We start from the raw sequence: 17365 nt of genomic DNA on the forward strand, positions 1-17365 counted from the left end.
CGGGCAGCAATGAAACCCCCGAAAAGGACACGGCCAAGTTCTGCTCGCATATGTATGAGAAGACGCCATAAACATATAAACAAATCTTATTAAAGCCTCAAGGGGAGGCTCGGAATGAGAAGCAAAAATCCAAATTAAAATGTGACATTCCAACAAAAGGTTGGAGTGCACAATGAAAAACCACCTCAGAAGAGACTACATCTTTTTGGGTCCTAAAATGGCTGCAACACTTGAAAAAAAACATTTTAGACATTTTATCGAACACCACTTGAAAAAAACATTTTAGACATTTTATCGAACACCTGACGGACAGAAAAAGAAGTGTATGATTTGCACCAATGAGGCTTGAAAATGGGTTTTTAACCCATGTATAATCCTCCATTTTAGTGATTAGATTTTTTGAATGTCACAAGAGACGATGTATGATTTAATATCAGTTTAGTCAGTTGAAATCTACCCAAATATTATATCGAGAACCTAAACAAAAATTTTAATGATCGATTAAATGTAATTAGAAGATAAAGAACGTAAAGAAATTGTTAATTATTAGTTGTAATTTTATGAAAATAATTAACACAACTTTGAGGAATGTTTAAGTTCCGCTAAAAGTATGATATTTTTATTTTCATTGTAAAATTATATTTTTTTTAAAAACAAAATCAAGTACAATAATTAAAAATCTTAATCATTCATTATTGAAAGATATCTTGTTCGCCATAAAGCAATATGCGATCTGTTTCCTTATTTTCGATCATCTTTTCCTTGCATTCTCGTTCTACCATTTAATTTAAAATATAAAAATACATACATAAAGACTCAGCTATAATCATCGTCAATTATCATCTTCCAAGGCAAAATAATTTACCTTACCGGCCCGTTGATGGGTACCTTTTTTTTAATCAAATTACACATACATGAGCCATGTGTAGAAAAATTAACAAAGAAAACAAAATATTTCATATTTTTTAACATTCTGGGTCAAAACCCAGCCGAATGACCCGACCAGGTGAGTTACATGAGCGCAAGATAGCCAGCGAAGCCAGGCAGCAAGGCTTAAACTAAGACGCGCCACGAGCGCAGTTAACAAAGACAAACCCCACGCGCCACCGTAGAAGATGCTATTCTCCCTCGTCAGGAACGGTATTCAGATCCAAAAGTGCAACGTTCGTTCCTTTGTTCACAGAAGCTAAACCATCATCAGGTTCTCGTGATGGATCCGATAATTTACATCCAACGTTACCTTTCTCGAAGTACTTCACCGCCTCCCGCATCCGTCGCAGAATAGCAAAAAATTCATCTACCTCATCTTCCGTCGGAGGAGGCACCACCACCGAATCGATCTCTACAATCTTCCCCTTCCCATCCTTTTCTTTCTTCCGATGTCCACCTCCTCCGCTACCGCCATCCACCGCCCTACTCCGCTTCTTCTGATCTCTCTCCATGCCCTAACAATAATTCTATTATATTCTCACCAAAACCTCCCTCTTAATATAAACGAGCTCCTCACATATCACATGGGTGTATTATTGGTTTATATATATTCTCCGATCCCCATAGTTTCTTTGCAATTACGACTCTCACACATACAAATCACGCATCTCTATGTCTAACAACTATCTTTGTTATAAAAGGCTTTGGTGTGGACCATAAAATATTCTAAATAAATAGACTTTCCGCCTTTCTGGTCTCCATGAACAGCAGGTGACGACGATACTACGAATTTAGATGACGTCATAGTGCTGTCATAAGCACCCAGGACGGACCCAGCAACTAGACAAATTTGATTTTATTTTTTTTAAACGCACCAAAGATTTTTAAATGACTAGGGCTACAGTGAGCAATTAAAGTGGATCAATTGGAAAGTAAAGTTACAGGATCTTCTCTTCAAATTGGGAAGAGAAACTATTGTTGTATGATTAAAGGAAATCAACTCACACCAAAACCTAATATTTGATAGATCCGACCCGATTTTGGAAAACACTAGAAATCTCTAATTTGAATGAGATGAATTTTCAAGTCCAGTTGCTATCATGAATAGCCCTAATTGTTCCTGCCCAATGTTTTGACGGGTCATTCTTATATTTCTAACACCATTTAGCAAGTTGGAGAGACATTCGAGGCAATCAAACTACCCACACCGTGACCCTCGTTAGATTTTTGGCGCCATAACTTTTTCCCACGACACCCAACATATATTTGTTTGAAGAATTTCCACCCAAAGAAAGGTTTTCCGAACACGTTCCAGTTCATCAATGACTCAAATAGGAGCTTTAAACAAACAAAAGAAATAAATTAGAAGGCTCCCAAGCACCACTTTGATGAGTGTAAGTCTAGATTGGAACCTGTCGATCACCAGCTTCGAATTTTGTATTAAAGATATGTTCTTTCAGATGGGAAGACCAAGGTATGTGTAGGGTAATGACGTCGGTTGGCAATGTAGGATAGCCACTGATGTGAAGTTGATCTTTGGGTCAACTCCGTTAGTGGAACGTCGTGATGAGGTAGAGACCTAAATCACAATAAAAAAAGGGTTAGTTAGCCGTGCTTCGGAAGGAAGTCCCGAGAGAACGCTCCGACGATTAAGTTAGTCTCTGGTGGAGGTGAAAATATGAGTATTTAGAGAGTAGAGGATGAAATCCTTTTACTGTTAAAGGCATGCGACCTTTTATAGTGATGCGTTTGACACATATCCCACTATAGGAGACAGGGGTATCAGACCCGAATCGGGGCAGTAACGTTGATTGGTGGATCGTACATTTGTCTCATGTGTTGAGCTGTGATTGGCTTAGCGGTGATAGTGACGCATGCACCACTATCACTAGAGACTGCATGTGCTCTTTTGTCGCCTGGAGACTTAACTGAGGGTGTTCTAGGATGGACGTCGGGTAGCGGGGAATGACAGAGGCGTGCTGTAACTATTGCTAGCCAACAGGGTTGCCAAAATGTTGTTGCTGCGGGTCATGCTAGGATGGTGAAGGTTGTGTCTGTTTTGAGGGATTTGGCATAAGCACTATTAGCCTTTGTGACGTGGCTAGGAGGCACGTTATCAAGTCCCCTAGTCTTAGCCATTATGGCGTAGTGTCACGACCAAAACTTGGTGTGACCGTGAAGACCAAAGAGAGAAGACTGTGACAACCTGAAAATTTTTACCTTGTAAGTTCAGCCATTCAACTTAACCAAGTGTCAGACTCGTTTCTGCTATCAATTACCCTTGGTTAGAGTCTGTTTAAGGGTTCAAAGCTCAGTACATTCAAACATTGAGTATAGGATTCGGTCGCGTAAGTTCCTAGCCTTGAAATCAAGCCCTACACTCCATTTGAGGGAGTGTACGACGGTACACATGAGTGTGCGGCCGTACACACATGTGTGTACGGCCATACACCCATGTTGGCCGTACACCCCCTCCATAAGAGTGATATCCTTCCATTTCCAAGCCATTTCCTCAGTTTCCAAGTCAAGAACATCGATTTCTCTCTCAACTATCATCGAGCCTTTCACCCGATCTTTAAGAATGTAATCCTTTCTTCCGTTTTGATTTGTTGTTATCCTTATTCCCCTAGTAACGCCCTTTGATTTCATCCATTTGAAATCATCTTTTGAATAGATCTTCAAATCTTCATCCATTTCACCAAGAACACCAAGAACACAAACTTGTTCTTGGTGATTGTGAACCTTCTTGAGCCTCCAGATCGAAAGTACTCCTTCCCTATGCTTAGAACTTGATAAGAACACTAGATTAACACCCTAAAAATGTCTAGAACTCAATAACATAAGGAGTGTACGGCCGTACACCCATGTGTGGCCGTACACCCCTCAAAACACCCCTAAAGGGCCTTCAAAGTGCAATCCTAGCTTCAACACTTGATGAGCAATTGTCCCACAAGCTTCCCTATCATTAGAAAACACTTTTGTGCACTTACTACCATGAGTGTACGGCCGCACACTCCATGGACGTACACCCATGCCCGCACACTCCTCATTGTGGTCGTACACTCCCCTTAGATGAGTCACATGTGATTCTAACACTTGGTCCAAGTGCTTCCTAGTCCCTAAAGGTGTTTCCTTGCATGTGGTTGCTTCTAAACCCTATATTTATGCCAATATATGCCATAATATGTCATTTAGGACTCGTTGTGTCTCGGGACTTCATTCGTGGAACTTCTCATCCTTACGCGCATATTCGTTTGAATCACCCACATAAGGTGAGTCCATACCCCTATAATGAATATTTTAACTGTTTTAAATGCTTTTAAGGGGAGGGGGGGGGAATACAAGTTGAACACAATGATAATTGTGAAAAATATTTGTTATAAAACATCTTTCAAAAGATTGTTTATGTCTTTTATAAGTGATCAAAACATTTCAAAAACTCTTGTAAAGTTATGTTACTTTATAGTTTAACAAAACTCCGTTTTTAAAGTACAATCATAACTTAGTAGAAAAATGAGTATTTTCAGTAACAGTTCAAGTAAAACACTAGTAAACTATAAGGGGTATAGTTTAGAGGTTCAGTTCATACTAGATGCTAGAACATACTATAAAGAGAATCAGGGAGGTAGATACAATACACGATAACATGGAGAACATACTATAAAAAGAAACATGAAGGTAGTTACAGTGCATCAGAGAGACATACTATATACTATAACAAAGAGAACATACTAAGATACTATAACAGAACGAACATACTAAGATGTTATAGCATAAGAACAACTACAGGATCTAAGTATACCAATGAATCACTAACTCATTGTTCTAAACAAAAGATGATAGTAAAATTGGGTATACATGATCGTATAACTTTAATGTGAGCCTACTTCACGGCTCAGCAACCGGTTTGCTGCAGTCGCGTTTGGTTCCCAGAATCTCTTGCAGGGAGAGCGTATAGTATGGGGACTATTCATCACATTATGACCTTAATAAAACAAACATGTTTTAAGGTAATCAGTATTGCAGGATGTCAATTCAAAAGACAACTGTGTACTTATATTTTCCCATTACTTTCATTTTGTGACAGTTCCACTTGAAAGTTAATGCAAACTATTTTCGAGTCAAGATAGTTATAAACTAGGGAAAACTTACATTTTACAATCGACAATCAGAACAGTCGAGTCTAGTACATTCAGTAGAAAGGGGGTCTATAATGCTAACTTTATGATTCCTTAGTGTATGCATTCAGGGATATATATTAATCGGATCCGACAGGCAGTAGGATGTGTGCTTTCCGCTTCATTTCCTGTTCCTTGTTTGGTTGTAGGCTTAGAGAAGATTCACCCAGCCTATTATCTATCCGATCTTAGCTATATATATGTTCCGTATACACCAAGTAATCATAAGGGGTACCAGGTATGGGCCAGGTCATAGTACACTAATTCCATGCACCGTTTTCTAGTACAAAACACACTTTTCAAATAAGAATTTTTGGTATACAAAACTAGAAACTTACCCAGTAAAGGGTTTAATCCATTTTATTAAACCAGTATAACTTCAAGGACCTTAGGTGGTTAATTCTATAATACCTTAGTTTATACATCAAGGTTATATATAATTAATATCTGATAGGTAGTTGGATGTGTGCTTTCCGCCTCATTTCCTGTTCCTTGTTTGGTTGTGGGCTTAGGGCAGATTCATACAATCAACTATCTGTTCGATATTAGATTATATATAGCTAGTATAAACTAAGTGATTATAGAAGGAACCACTGTGGTTACCATTTTTATTAAAAGAAATAAGGGTTTTCTTAAAGAATCTTTTCATCAAATATAAAGGAACTATTACAGTTAACTCCGTGAGTACCAAGTGGATACGCCAGGGTTATATACAACGATGACCTAACAAATAACGGGATGTATGTCTTCCGCCTCATTCTCTGTTCCTTGTTTGGTTGTGGGCTTAGGACAGATACACACAACCGATTGTTTACTCTGAGTTTTATATAACTTGTATCCATTTAGTACTCATAGAAAGGATTGTAGAGTCATTTTTACTTATCTTTCATCAAAGCAGGAAATATAGGATTTTCTGGAGGAACATGCAAACTTTTCTAAACAGAACTTACAAACTTACTACAACTTTCTTACAACTTACTTACATCACTAAAATCTTATGAACCCACCAGCTTAAATGTTGATCTACGCTTTCAAAATAATTTGTATTCTCAGGAGACCAGTAGACAGGTACGCGCACTGGGATTCAGAAGATGGAGCAGTATAACTTCATGTCTTTTTTTTATTTGCTATGTATTCTATATTATGTGAATCACATACTTTGTAAACACTTTCTTTCTAATGAAATGGTTGTAAATTACTTTGCTTACTATGATGCATGACTTGTGATACTAAACATGACGTCCTCCACCCCAAAACGTTTCCGCCGTTCCGGTTTTGGGGTGTGACAAAGACCATGCCGCTGGTTAGCTTGCCATTGAGATCTATAAGGGTTGTATTAGTCAGTGAGGGCGTTGTTAGTCTAGTCGCTTCCGTCTGGCCAAGTCATAAATGTTAGACGACTTTACTATGAAGAGGACCATCACAGGCTAGACATAATTGGTCAGGAGCTAATGCCGTCTCCCGGATGAGCCCATGGCAGGACGAAACCAACTGACATGTGTATCTAGGTAGGCTGGTCTCGTGGTTCTAGTTGGAACCTCGGGACGCTGCACGGGCAATGAAGAGTGTTGAATTTAAGTTTGTGACAAGTGGTATTAGAGCCGCGTTCGAGCAAATATGACATACGTTGAGTCAGTTGCGCACTTTCGTGGGGTCCATAGAGGCGGACTAGCAGGCGGGATGCCTAAAGGGGCGACCTGTCGAGGACCGCTACGCCTCCTTGCGTAAGTCTAAGAGTAGATGGGGGTCGCCACATGTCGTGGATTCTGATCCTATGTGTGGGTGGTTGGGATCAGGGAGTACGGTGCGCAACTCTACGTGATGTTGATCGAGATTGGAAGGGACAAGAGTTCTTCTCCTGCCACACGTAACATGCTATATTTTGGCGGTGGGAGAATGTCACAACCAAAAGTTGGTGTGACTGTGAAGACCAAAGAGAAAGAAGACTATTTCGCTGGTTAGCTTGCCATTGAGATATATAGGGGCCATATTAGCATATGAGGGTGTTGTTAGTCTAGTCGCTTCTGTCTAGCCGAGTTGCAAATGCTAGAAGGCTTGACTGTGAAGGGGATTGTCGCGGGTTAGACACACTAGTCAGGGACTAATATCGCCTCCCTGATGAGCCCATGACAGGGCAAAACCATTTGACATGTGTATCTGGGTAGGCTGGTCTCGTGGTTCTAACTGGAACCTCGAGACGCCGTACATGCAAGGAAAAGTGCTGAATTTAAGACTGTGACAGTAGGCTTGCTTAGTTGTAATGACCGAGGCTAGCTCGGGCCATGTTTGTCTCTTCGTTTGGTTCTCGTTGTTTTGCTTGCACAATACATCAGTTTCCCAGAACGTGACGTCGGTTACTATCATTGTTTTTTAGGGTTTTCAAATTTTCTGCTCAGGGCATTCTTTATATTTTCTGGTTCTTTTCTTTTTTTTTCTTCTCCCCAAGAAAGTCAAACGATCAAGGGAACTAGGTGACGTCCCACAGACAGAATCATGAATGACCCAAGGCCAAGGTAACCGATCTAAGGAACAAGAGGTCTTCACACACACAAACACATCATGAGTAGAGTTCTAAGCAACACAAATGATGAAGGGAACAAAGTGTTGTCATTTGACATTCTTCTTTTTTTAACAACTCTTTTTCTCGATTCTTCTTCTTGTCATGGATTCTCTGATCATTGTTACTCCCACTCCCGACCAATTTTCTAGTCTTCAAGATAAGTATGGGTTTCAATTATAAAATGGGTATAATGGTCAATTGACAAAAATAAAAATGATTATAAAATATTTAAAAAAATTAAAAATAAGGATTAGATAAATATAATATTTTATAAGTTTATAAAAAGTAAATATATGAGTTAGTAATTAGGTCAAGTTGATATGAAAATTTAACGTTTAATAAAGAAATATATGATTTTTTCTTTTCAATTAAGGGTTACTCCATGCCTCCATGGTAAAAACCAAAAAAGTACTTGGTTTCCACCAGATAAAATTGGGAAATCTCCAGAAAAGTCCCAATATTTACGGAAAAGTTACACTTTAATCCCAAGATTTTTTTTTGAACAAAAAAGTCCTGAAAACCGGCAAAAATTTACAGTTTGACCATTTTTGACCGGTTGAAACCGGTACCCAATTAATTTGGGACTATTTCGTAAACTAACCCAAAATATTGGGACTTTTCTGTAAATAAAATATTAGGACTTTTCTGTAAAAAATGTTAAGACTTTTCTGCAAATAAGACCCTTATTATTATTATTATTATTATTATTATTATTGGTGTTATTATTATTAATATTATTATTAATATTATTAATATTATTATTATTATTATTATTAAAAATATAAATAAGAATACTACTTTTTGAACTTGTATTATTAATATTGTTAATAAAACATATAAATACATTTAAATGAAAAAAATAATGACATTGTTTAAGGGTGGAGGTGGAGGAGAAAGGAGAATTAGAACTCTAAGTTTAAATTGTTTGACATATTATAGATATAGATCATGAGGTGGAGGAGAAAGGAGAATTAGAACTCTAAGTTTAAATTGTTTAAAAAACATAAAGATTGAGTATTTTGAGAGTGTAAGAGAGAGAGAGATAGAGAGACCCTCTACATATTATTTTTTTTTATTTTTTTTTTATAGAATAAGAAAAAACATCAGAAATGGTCCATGTGGTAGTGAAATTACGAAAATGTCATGCAGTTAACGAACAAACTTAACGGAGTTAGCAATAAGGACCAATCGTTAAAAGTTTTGAAAGCATAAAGACTATCTATGATGTTTTTAAACCACTGAGATTAAACTTCAGATTTTGAGAAACCATAATGACCATTTATGATGTTTTTTCTAATAATAATAATAATAATAATAATAATAATAATAATAATAATAATAATAAAGGTTTTGTTTGCAGAAAAATCATAATATTTTTGTTTACAGAGAAGATATAATATTTTTGTTTACAGAAAAGTCTCAATATTTTGGGTTAGTTTACAAAATAGTCCCAAATTAATTTGGTACCGTTTTCAACTGGTCAAAAATGGTCAAACTGTAAATTTTTGCCGATTTTCAGGACTTTTTCGTTCAAAAAAAAAAATCTTTGGACTAAAGTGTAACTTTTTTCCGTAAATATTGAGACTTTTCTGGAGATTTACCGATAAAATTTAGCTTTACTAAATTACAAAAAAACAGTTATCAAAACCGGTTATTTTATGTAATTATATTAAAACATTTAAAAGTACTTTTAGACTTAACAAACCACAACAAACTAATTTTAGCCGTAACAAACCACAACAAACTAATATACATTTTGATGAACAATTCCTAAAAGGCTAAATTAATGCACAGTTATACTTGATGTTTGTGTAAAATAGTTTATTGAAAGACAGAGAATAATCTTATAAATTTATGATTGGTTTTTATTTTTTTATTACTTTTATTAAGTATTTTTGTGGAGACGGTGTTTTCCTAGAAGCAACCTCGTGTTATATTACAAAAAGATAACCAGTCGGTTGACGACACAACGTTTCTGTGATAAATAAATGAAAAAGGTTCCGCATGCCATATTTTCAGAATTCAGATTCCCATGTTTATTATTATTATTATTATTTTAATTTTTAATTTATCTTACTGTTTTTTATCATATAAAATTGACGACACAAAATCGATTGCTAGCGCATATATCACGTTTCAAAAAGTTTTCGAATTTTACTTTAATTTTTAACTTTTAATGGTTTTCACTTTCAAGACTGTCGGTGATTTCTATTTTGATTTATTTATTTTTAATCTCAACGTATTTTGATTTTTGCTAGGTAGTTTCGACTTTCGACTTTCGAGAGGACTAATAATAGTTTCAATATTGATCTTCGAGAATATTTAATTGGAAGTTTTTATTTTTATTTGAGGACAATGGCAGGATTAGGTGAGATAGTAACGTAAGTTCTCAGTTTTGAAATTTTATTGTTTTGTTACTTTGAATTGCGTATCATGTGTTTGTTGGAATTCCTACAAGACCATATGCATCTTTTTTCTAAGTCAACATCTTTTAACAGGGAAAATGACGTAGGGCGAAAAAAGAAAAATTAAGTTTGATAAAAAAAATACTATTAATGTCTTTTAATATATTACTAGATTATAACCCGCGTTAAACACGGGGAACGTATTAAAAAAATAAAAAAACATTTATATATATTGCATAATAATTAAAAAAAAAAGAAAGTTTATGACTATTGTTATTATTGAAATGTGAAGAAGAAACACTGAAATCGATAAATATCTATAAACGTTGCAGGACCTTTTTGTAGACAACGTTTTTTGTTTTATTAGTTGAACGACATTCCTCGTCACATATGAGTACCTTCAAACATTTTTTGCTTGTTACACGAGAAACAGCTACATATAACTGACCATGGGCGAAAACAGATTTATACAAGTATAATCCAACATTTAATAATGACTGTCCTTGAATTTTGTTAATGGTCATAGCGAAACAAACTGCTATTGGGAATTGCCTATGTTGAAAACAGAATTTAATTTTTTTATCGGATGGGGTCAACTTCATGCGAGGTATATAAGTAGTCTCGTTGAAAAATCTTATTTTGGACTGGTTTTTTCTACAAAACTCTAAACGTGAAGTCTCAATCTTGATGTAGATATCTACTATAAACTGTTGTACTAATCTCCCTCCCAACAAAATTACATTATAATTTGACCGGATTTGAAACTTATAGCAATAGTACTCCCGCATACTTACAATATTCCGCCCTCCTTTTGTATTAGAGTCCACACAATATTGATGTCGTGAACAAAAAATAAATTTTGTACAAACATGTAATCTTTGTTAATTTAACTAAAATTTAAAATTTTATGATATATGTACCTTCTAAATCATCCTGGATGTCTTCGTCGTCGTTAATAATATTATTGATGGGAAATCCATGTCTTGGGATAATAGAATGTCATCCAGACTCACCATTAGGAAAAAATAAAGGATAACACAATGGATCATAACATCCCCAGTAAGATTGAATTGTTCGTGGTTTTTCGGATCTGCAATACATGATAATACTTCGTTTATATGCGGATATGTTTTCGTTACCTTCAATCCGAATACCAGCGACCTGGAATTTTTATTATGGAAACGATATGATTATATATGGTTTGTAATATATACAGTTGTATGTCATACATGATATATATTTTTTTATAATTAGTAGACAATAATTATTATGGTACCTTGGATGTGGTCGATCTATTGTATACCCTTTGGTCAAGTTCTACTGATGCATTCAAAGTGACTCTGTAATTGTCAAGCGGCCCCAGATCGGCAAGTCTTCGAAATATTTGCACGTATGGGTTTGTGGCAAGAACACGGATCAACTTTTGAGCAATTTGTTTATCAATATTCTTCGATTTGAGTCTATGTGACATCTCATAATCAGCATCGTAAAAATACAACTTTAAGTACCGAGGTTTTCCATCCCTTGGGATTAACTGATCGATTCTATGATATATTCCTCCATTCACACAAAAAGTGTACTCCATATGTCATATTTGTCATTGTTTTTATCACATCCACGCCTATTGATGCGAATGAAAAGTAAATGTGGCTTTTGGCGGAATATGTCATATATATATATATATATATATATATATATATATATATATATATATATATATATATATATATATATATATATATACTAGCCGTTTACCCGCGCTAAGCGACGGGTGCGAATAATTTGTTTCGAAAATTAATTTCATTTCGGCGAGCAATGATTAGTTTCAATTTAGGGATTAGTTTATTTTATGAAACATATCATATTAAAAATAAGATACAATGTATTGGAAATTATCACTAAGCATTAGTGTTACTGATTCATTTTTTCTTCGAAGACCAATGTATTATTTAATGTATTCGTCGCTTTTATGGTTTATAATATCTTTCAATGTATTATTGAAACAACACCAAATGGTTCATAATATCTTTCAAAGTAGAATGCCATTTTTTGTAATTACCCATACTTTAAAAGTATAATGTTATAACGTTTTTCCATTTATATTTATATTTTCCTTACTAAACCGTTATACTTCAAAAGTACAATGCTATAAATTTTTTTCCATACATATTGTTATAACATTTTACTTTCGAATGAGAGCCTGCAAAAATATATTAAGTTTTCATATACTTATTTAACAAAACATCATGAGTTTGAATGAAAAATAGATTAAGTTTTCATATAATTATTTAACATGATATTCAGAGTAATATAGTATAAACCAAAATTCATTATTGAGCGCAATATATGGTGGTTTAATAAATACCTAAATTTAATATATTAATCTGCATTCGATGTTGGTACAACTTTAAAAGAAAAGTTAATTAACATAGAAATATAATATGGACATAGAAGTCTTAAAAAGAGAAGCAAAAATCAATATATATATATATATATATATATATATATATATATATATATATATATATATATCACAATTATAAGATAAAGTGATTTAATAAAATGATAAAGACAATAAAAATTTTAAATTTAAATGTTAAACCTATAAAAGGAAAAATTTACAAATGAAAAGGCTATAAATAAAAATATTATCATATAAATTTCTATATTCTAATTACCTGTAAGTCAATCAAAGTTTGTTGTAAAAAATTGATAAAAAAAAGATGGCATATTCCGAAATATCCCCATAAAAAACAGAAACAATAACATCAGCATTAGGGACAAAATTGTCTAATATAGGCAAAAATACCATATTACACTCTATCCAAATATATATAGAAGACATCAAAACCTGAAGCAAGGATAGTTTTGTCCAAAATTTTAAAATCATCATCAGATAGCATTAAAATCAACTACAATGCAAATCCGTCCAATTTGAGAAAGCGACAAACTTAAATTTAAACCTTGTGATGAAAAAGAGCACCCCCAAGGGTAAAATTGTAAAATTGATCCTTTTGCATTGAAACGTTGCAGAATGGAATGCCCTAAATTTCTTATTGTAGCTTTTTTGTGCACCTAAAACATCATTATTCTCAACATCCAAGTTAGAATCAAGAAGCACCCAAGATTACTATGTAAAAATTAAAAGTTTGTTCCATCAGCACATTATTGATAATAAAGAAAACATAGCGTTTCCCCACAACACCTTGGGATCAAAAGCACCATGGACATACATGCCACTAACTCCCTGCGTTTGTGGATGTAAATATATATGGCATGAAGTTGCAGCTCCATGTACACATCACAAGACTCTATTGATGTATACTTGAACACTTTAGAATAGTTCGATGCTATTTTCGGGATAGCCCCATAAGTATATTACCTTCATGCATGGGATGAGGATAATCCTGTTTGTAGGGGAAACACACTTTATGGTCTGATGTATGCTTGAAAACTTAGTAAAGTATTCTGATGTTATTTCTGGTATAACCCCATAAGTACATTGCCTTTATGAAAGGGGTTGCTTGAAAATTTTGGAATTGTCCTCATAATTACATTGCCTAAATTAAATGCATCAATATTAGTAAGGAAACAAAAATGAAGTGCAATGTATTGATAATTAGTTTTCTCAAAGTACAATGCCTTTTATAAGGCAAAAAAAATATTAAGTATATTATGTTGTAACACAATTCCAACATTATCACTTGCTATCAGCTTAGAAAAGATTAATAAAAAGGCAAAACACTCCAAACAAAACATCATAGAATCTATCATTAACTCTCGTATAACTTGATACAGAAAATTATTTGACTAATCATGATTCCTATGGCAGGAAACTCGTTAATAACTCAATAAACTAAACAAATACACACACACACACATGTAGAGAGAGTAATATGGGCGTTTTACCTCTTTGAGTCAAGAAAGAGAAAGAGATTAGCCATAAGTAATAGCAACTTACTTCCCTACTTCTGATTGAAAAAAAAACATCTGAATTATAAATAGTTAGACACCTCATAGTTAGTTTACAAGTTAGATATTGCACAAAATGTCACATGTACTTGTCATGTTATTTCATCATTGTTCTTCCTAAAACCCTGCCATTTTGATTTCTACAAAACCAAAATGAAACGTTTTAACTTCTTGATGCTAATAGAGATGGTTATGCAAAAATTTCATAACACAGGGTAAATGCGACCTTGAGATTCCCATTAAGGTTTCCTCTCAAAATAATTTCTTATTAAAAAATTGCTTTCTGATTATCTAAACATCATCTGTGAAGTGAAGCAAAAAAACACACTGTAGAAACACATAGAAAGCAAGGGCATAACCACCCACCATGCCAAAAAAAAAAACAAAAAACTCACCAATAGCTAGAAGAAAGAAAGAGCCAACGAACAAATGCATCCCATGAACATAAGGCAACAACAACGAAGATTAACCATAATCGCCCTCAACATAAGCATGTAAGACACAAAGGGAAATACCAGGATTCTGCATTTTCTTGATGACCGATCAAAATCTGCAAGGTGAAGGGTATAAAAGTAATTATTTATAGGAAAAGATCACCAACATTGGAAAAGAGAAACAACCAAAGCCACTACAAGATACATGAAACCAAACAAAGAAAAATCTACCCAATCATAGCAAGAACAAATTCTGCATTTTCTTGATGACCAGTCAAAATCTGCAAGGTGAAGGGTATAAAAGTAATTATTTATAGATATAATTATGTAGACTGATATGAAAAACAACACCCATAATTGCATGTTACAATAAAGAAAGATGATAACATAAAGGAAAGATAAAAGATGGAAGTGAAGATTTTGTAACTGTGTTGTGATTGTGTACAATGATCCCCACCAGATCAAGACGGAACTCAATGGAACCCATGACAACATGCACATTGGGCTGAGCTTCAACATCCCAAATTAGAACATGGTTTAATATATTGATTAATTAAAAAATACATCAAAATGATAAAATTGGGAAATAAAGAAACTGGTAAAATTGTGACCTTTGTGCCTTTTGTGCCCTTTTAGCTGTTGCAAAACATCATAGAATCTTGGAACATATATAACCTACTATCTACAGAGCCTTCCTGTATAACCATAAAACAACAAAATTATATAAAAATCATTCATAATATTAAATAAGCCACTTAATATGAAACACCGGAACCTATGAACCACTTAATATATAAATGGGTACTTGAAATACAGACGAACATCAGAACCTGAAATGGAGATGTAAACAAAACTTGATCCAAGAATTATCTGTTCCAAGCATAATCTGTACCAAAATCACATAATATCCTAGGAATTCGAAGCTTAAAATCATATGAAAACAAAACTTGATCCAAACATAATATATTCCAAGCATTACATAATTTCCAAGCAATTCCAAGAATAAAGTAAAGCATAAAATTTTCAAAATAAAACATTTGAGAAGTCAAAAGATTCCTACCACTGAGAAATTATGGGACGGATTTAGTGTGCACCTTCAAGTGAGAAATCGATTTAACTCCCAAATATGTAATGTTTGGAACAAAAATCGAACTCATCTTCATACTAAGTTTTGGGACGACGTGGGATTGTTGAAAATGAAGCTGTGAGATGGCGTGGGAGAGCATGAATTTGATTCGTATGTACCTTGAACTGAGAAATCGATTTTAAAGGCTTAACCTGATCAGACCGAGAAGCAAGAAATCAATTAGTTTGTACAACTAAGAGAATTCGACATGTATAACATGATCGAACACTGTGCCTATTTTAGAACTGAGTGAAATTGATTGGTCCATTTCCAGATTATGAAGGCGGATAAGGGGAAATACCAGGATTCAACATAAATCGATCAATGAGTAAATGGGGCGGCTGCGTTTTAAATCAGGATTCAACATTCATGTTTCTGGACATTATTAGACATAAACCACTGGGAATAGACATAAACCACTGGGAATAGATAATCCACTCGGTAAATATTCGATGCTCTGACCAATCAGCGAAGATGGAGAAAAACGGCGTCGGTGGCTAAGAGATTTCTAATATGAAATACCTGGTAATGCAGGGGTACGGCGGTGGTAGCAACGATTTCAAGGTTGGGGTTGGTTGTCTGAGATGTGGGCTGGGGAGGACTGTGACGGCTGCAAATGGCAGTGTAGGGGTGCGATTATGGCTGAAATGTAGTGGTCGGCTAATGCGGCGGTTAGCGGTTGTTGCCGGAAAACTGGGGTGGGTCTCCGTTGTTGCTGACGATGGCTGGAACTAAACCTAAGAAAAGTTGGATGTGTCTAAGATGAAGAAAGCGGATGATTCTGCTATAATTTGGTAATCAATTATAAAGGGATGGAGCGAGACATGAGGTAATTTGAGGATTCAAATTTCAAAATAGCTATAGCCCTCAATATGTGCTAGGAATCGGTCCATACGGATTCAATTTTGTTAAAAAATAAGGCGATTTAGAAAGAAGGAAGCAGCATAAGATAAGAATCAAACCTGAACCAAAGCCTTAAGCATCATACAAATAAACATCAGCCACAAAAGAAAGCTTCAAACATATAAATTTCAACAAAGAAGATAAAAACTTAGCTTGATTGGAGAGAGAGTGAAACAGAGAGCCGATGATGTGGGTTTCCATGTTGTCTACCTGAAAACAAAAATGTAAAGCCAAGGCTCGATTGACAATAAAATCAAGCTGAGAAAGAATTCCATTTGTCGAGGTCCATCTGCCTTGGTGTTGTAGATTATGGTGATAGCCGTGGTAAAAGATGTTGTGATGGCAGTCGTCAGGGGTATTTAAATCTAGTCTGGTTTAAGGTTAGAGAGGGAGGAAAAGAGATGGACGAAGGTGGTGAAAGAGTGTGGAGACGAAGGAAGGCGATGGAGAAGTTCAACAGAAAGACGAAAGATATAAGGGATACATAGGAGACCGGCCAAACTCCAAGAGTATCTCCCACGATCTCAGATTCAACAAACTCGATCCGAGTCAAACGCATTCAATGCCGACTTTCAAAAAAAATTGTTAGGGAATGGATAAGAAATGGAGACCAAGTCAAGATCAATTGAGGTTTAACACATATATTGACCAATTAAGAATTTTATTTTTTCACTGCATAACTTTATTGTATAAGTTGCATAAAGGTTTGTACCTCTTAATTTTTCAGCCTTTGACCAAATATATATATTAAGGTATAATATATATATATATATATATATATATTGAATTCAAGTTGGTTTTAGAGGGATAAGATAAAAATGATTTTATCCATTTGTTAAATTTTGAATTTAAAAATG

General features: G+C 34.6%; 1 protein-coding gene and 1 long non-coding RNA gene across 10 annotated transcripts; both read right to left on the bottom strand.

Moving 5' to 3' along the window:
• Positions 1-934: 934 nt before the first annotated feature.
• On the bottom strand, positions 935-1637 carry NIMIN-2 (NIM1-interacting 2). The gene has a single exon (XM_079080598.1). It carries the CDS (start codon positions 1440-1442, stop codon positions 1119-1121), a length of 324 nt encoding a protein of 107 aa, XP_078936724.1. The 5' UTR covers positions 1443-1637; the 3' UTR covers positions 935-1118.
• An 11433-nt stretch (positions 1638-13070) lies between these two features.
• Positions 13071-17070, bottom strand: LOC145161148 (uncharacterized). Of its 9 annotated transcripts, none has more exons than XR_013738399.1 (7): positions 15540-17068; positions 15310-15365; positions 15091-15174; positions 14907-14989; positions 14711-14760; positions 14441-14595; positions 13071-13633 (listed from the first exon to the last, which is right to left on the bottom strand). It is a non-coding gene; the product is annotated as an uncharacterized LOC145161148 (long non-coding RNA). The 9 variants fall into 9 exon arrangements; XR_013738396.1 differs by having other exon boundaries at positions 14907-14984; positions 15091-15365; positions 15540-15757; positions 15907-17067; XR_013738397.1 differs by having other exon boundaries at positions 13071-13148; positions 13456-13633; positions 14907-14984; positions 15091-15365; positions 15540-17067.
• Between the last annotated feature and the right edge of the window lie 295 nt (positions 17071-17365).

Source organism: Lactuca virosa, chromosome 2 (genome assembly GCF_052849685.1).
Source record: "Lactuca virosa cultivar CGN04683 chromosome 2, Lactuca_virosa_CGN04683_v6, whole genome shotgun sequence".
Taxonomy (NCBI): domain Eukaryota; kingdom Viridiplantae; phylum Streptophyta; class Magnoliopsida; order Asterales; family Asteraceae; genus Lactuca; species Lactuca virosa.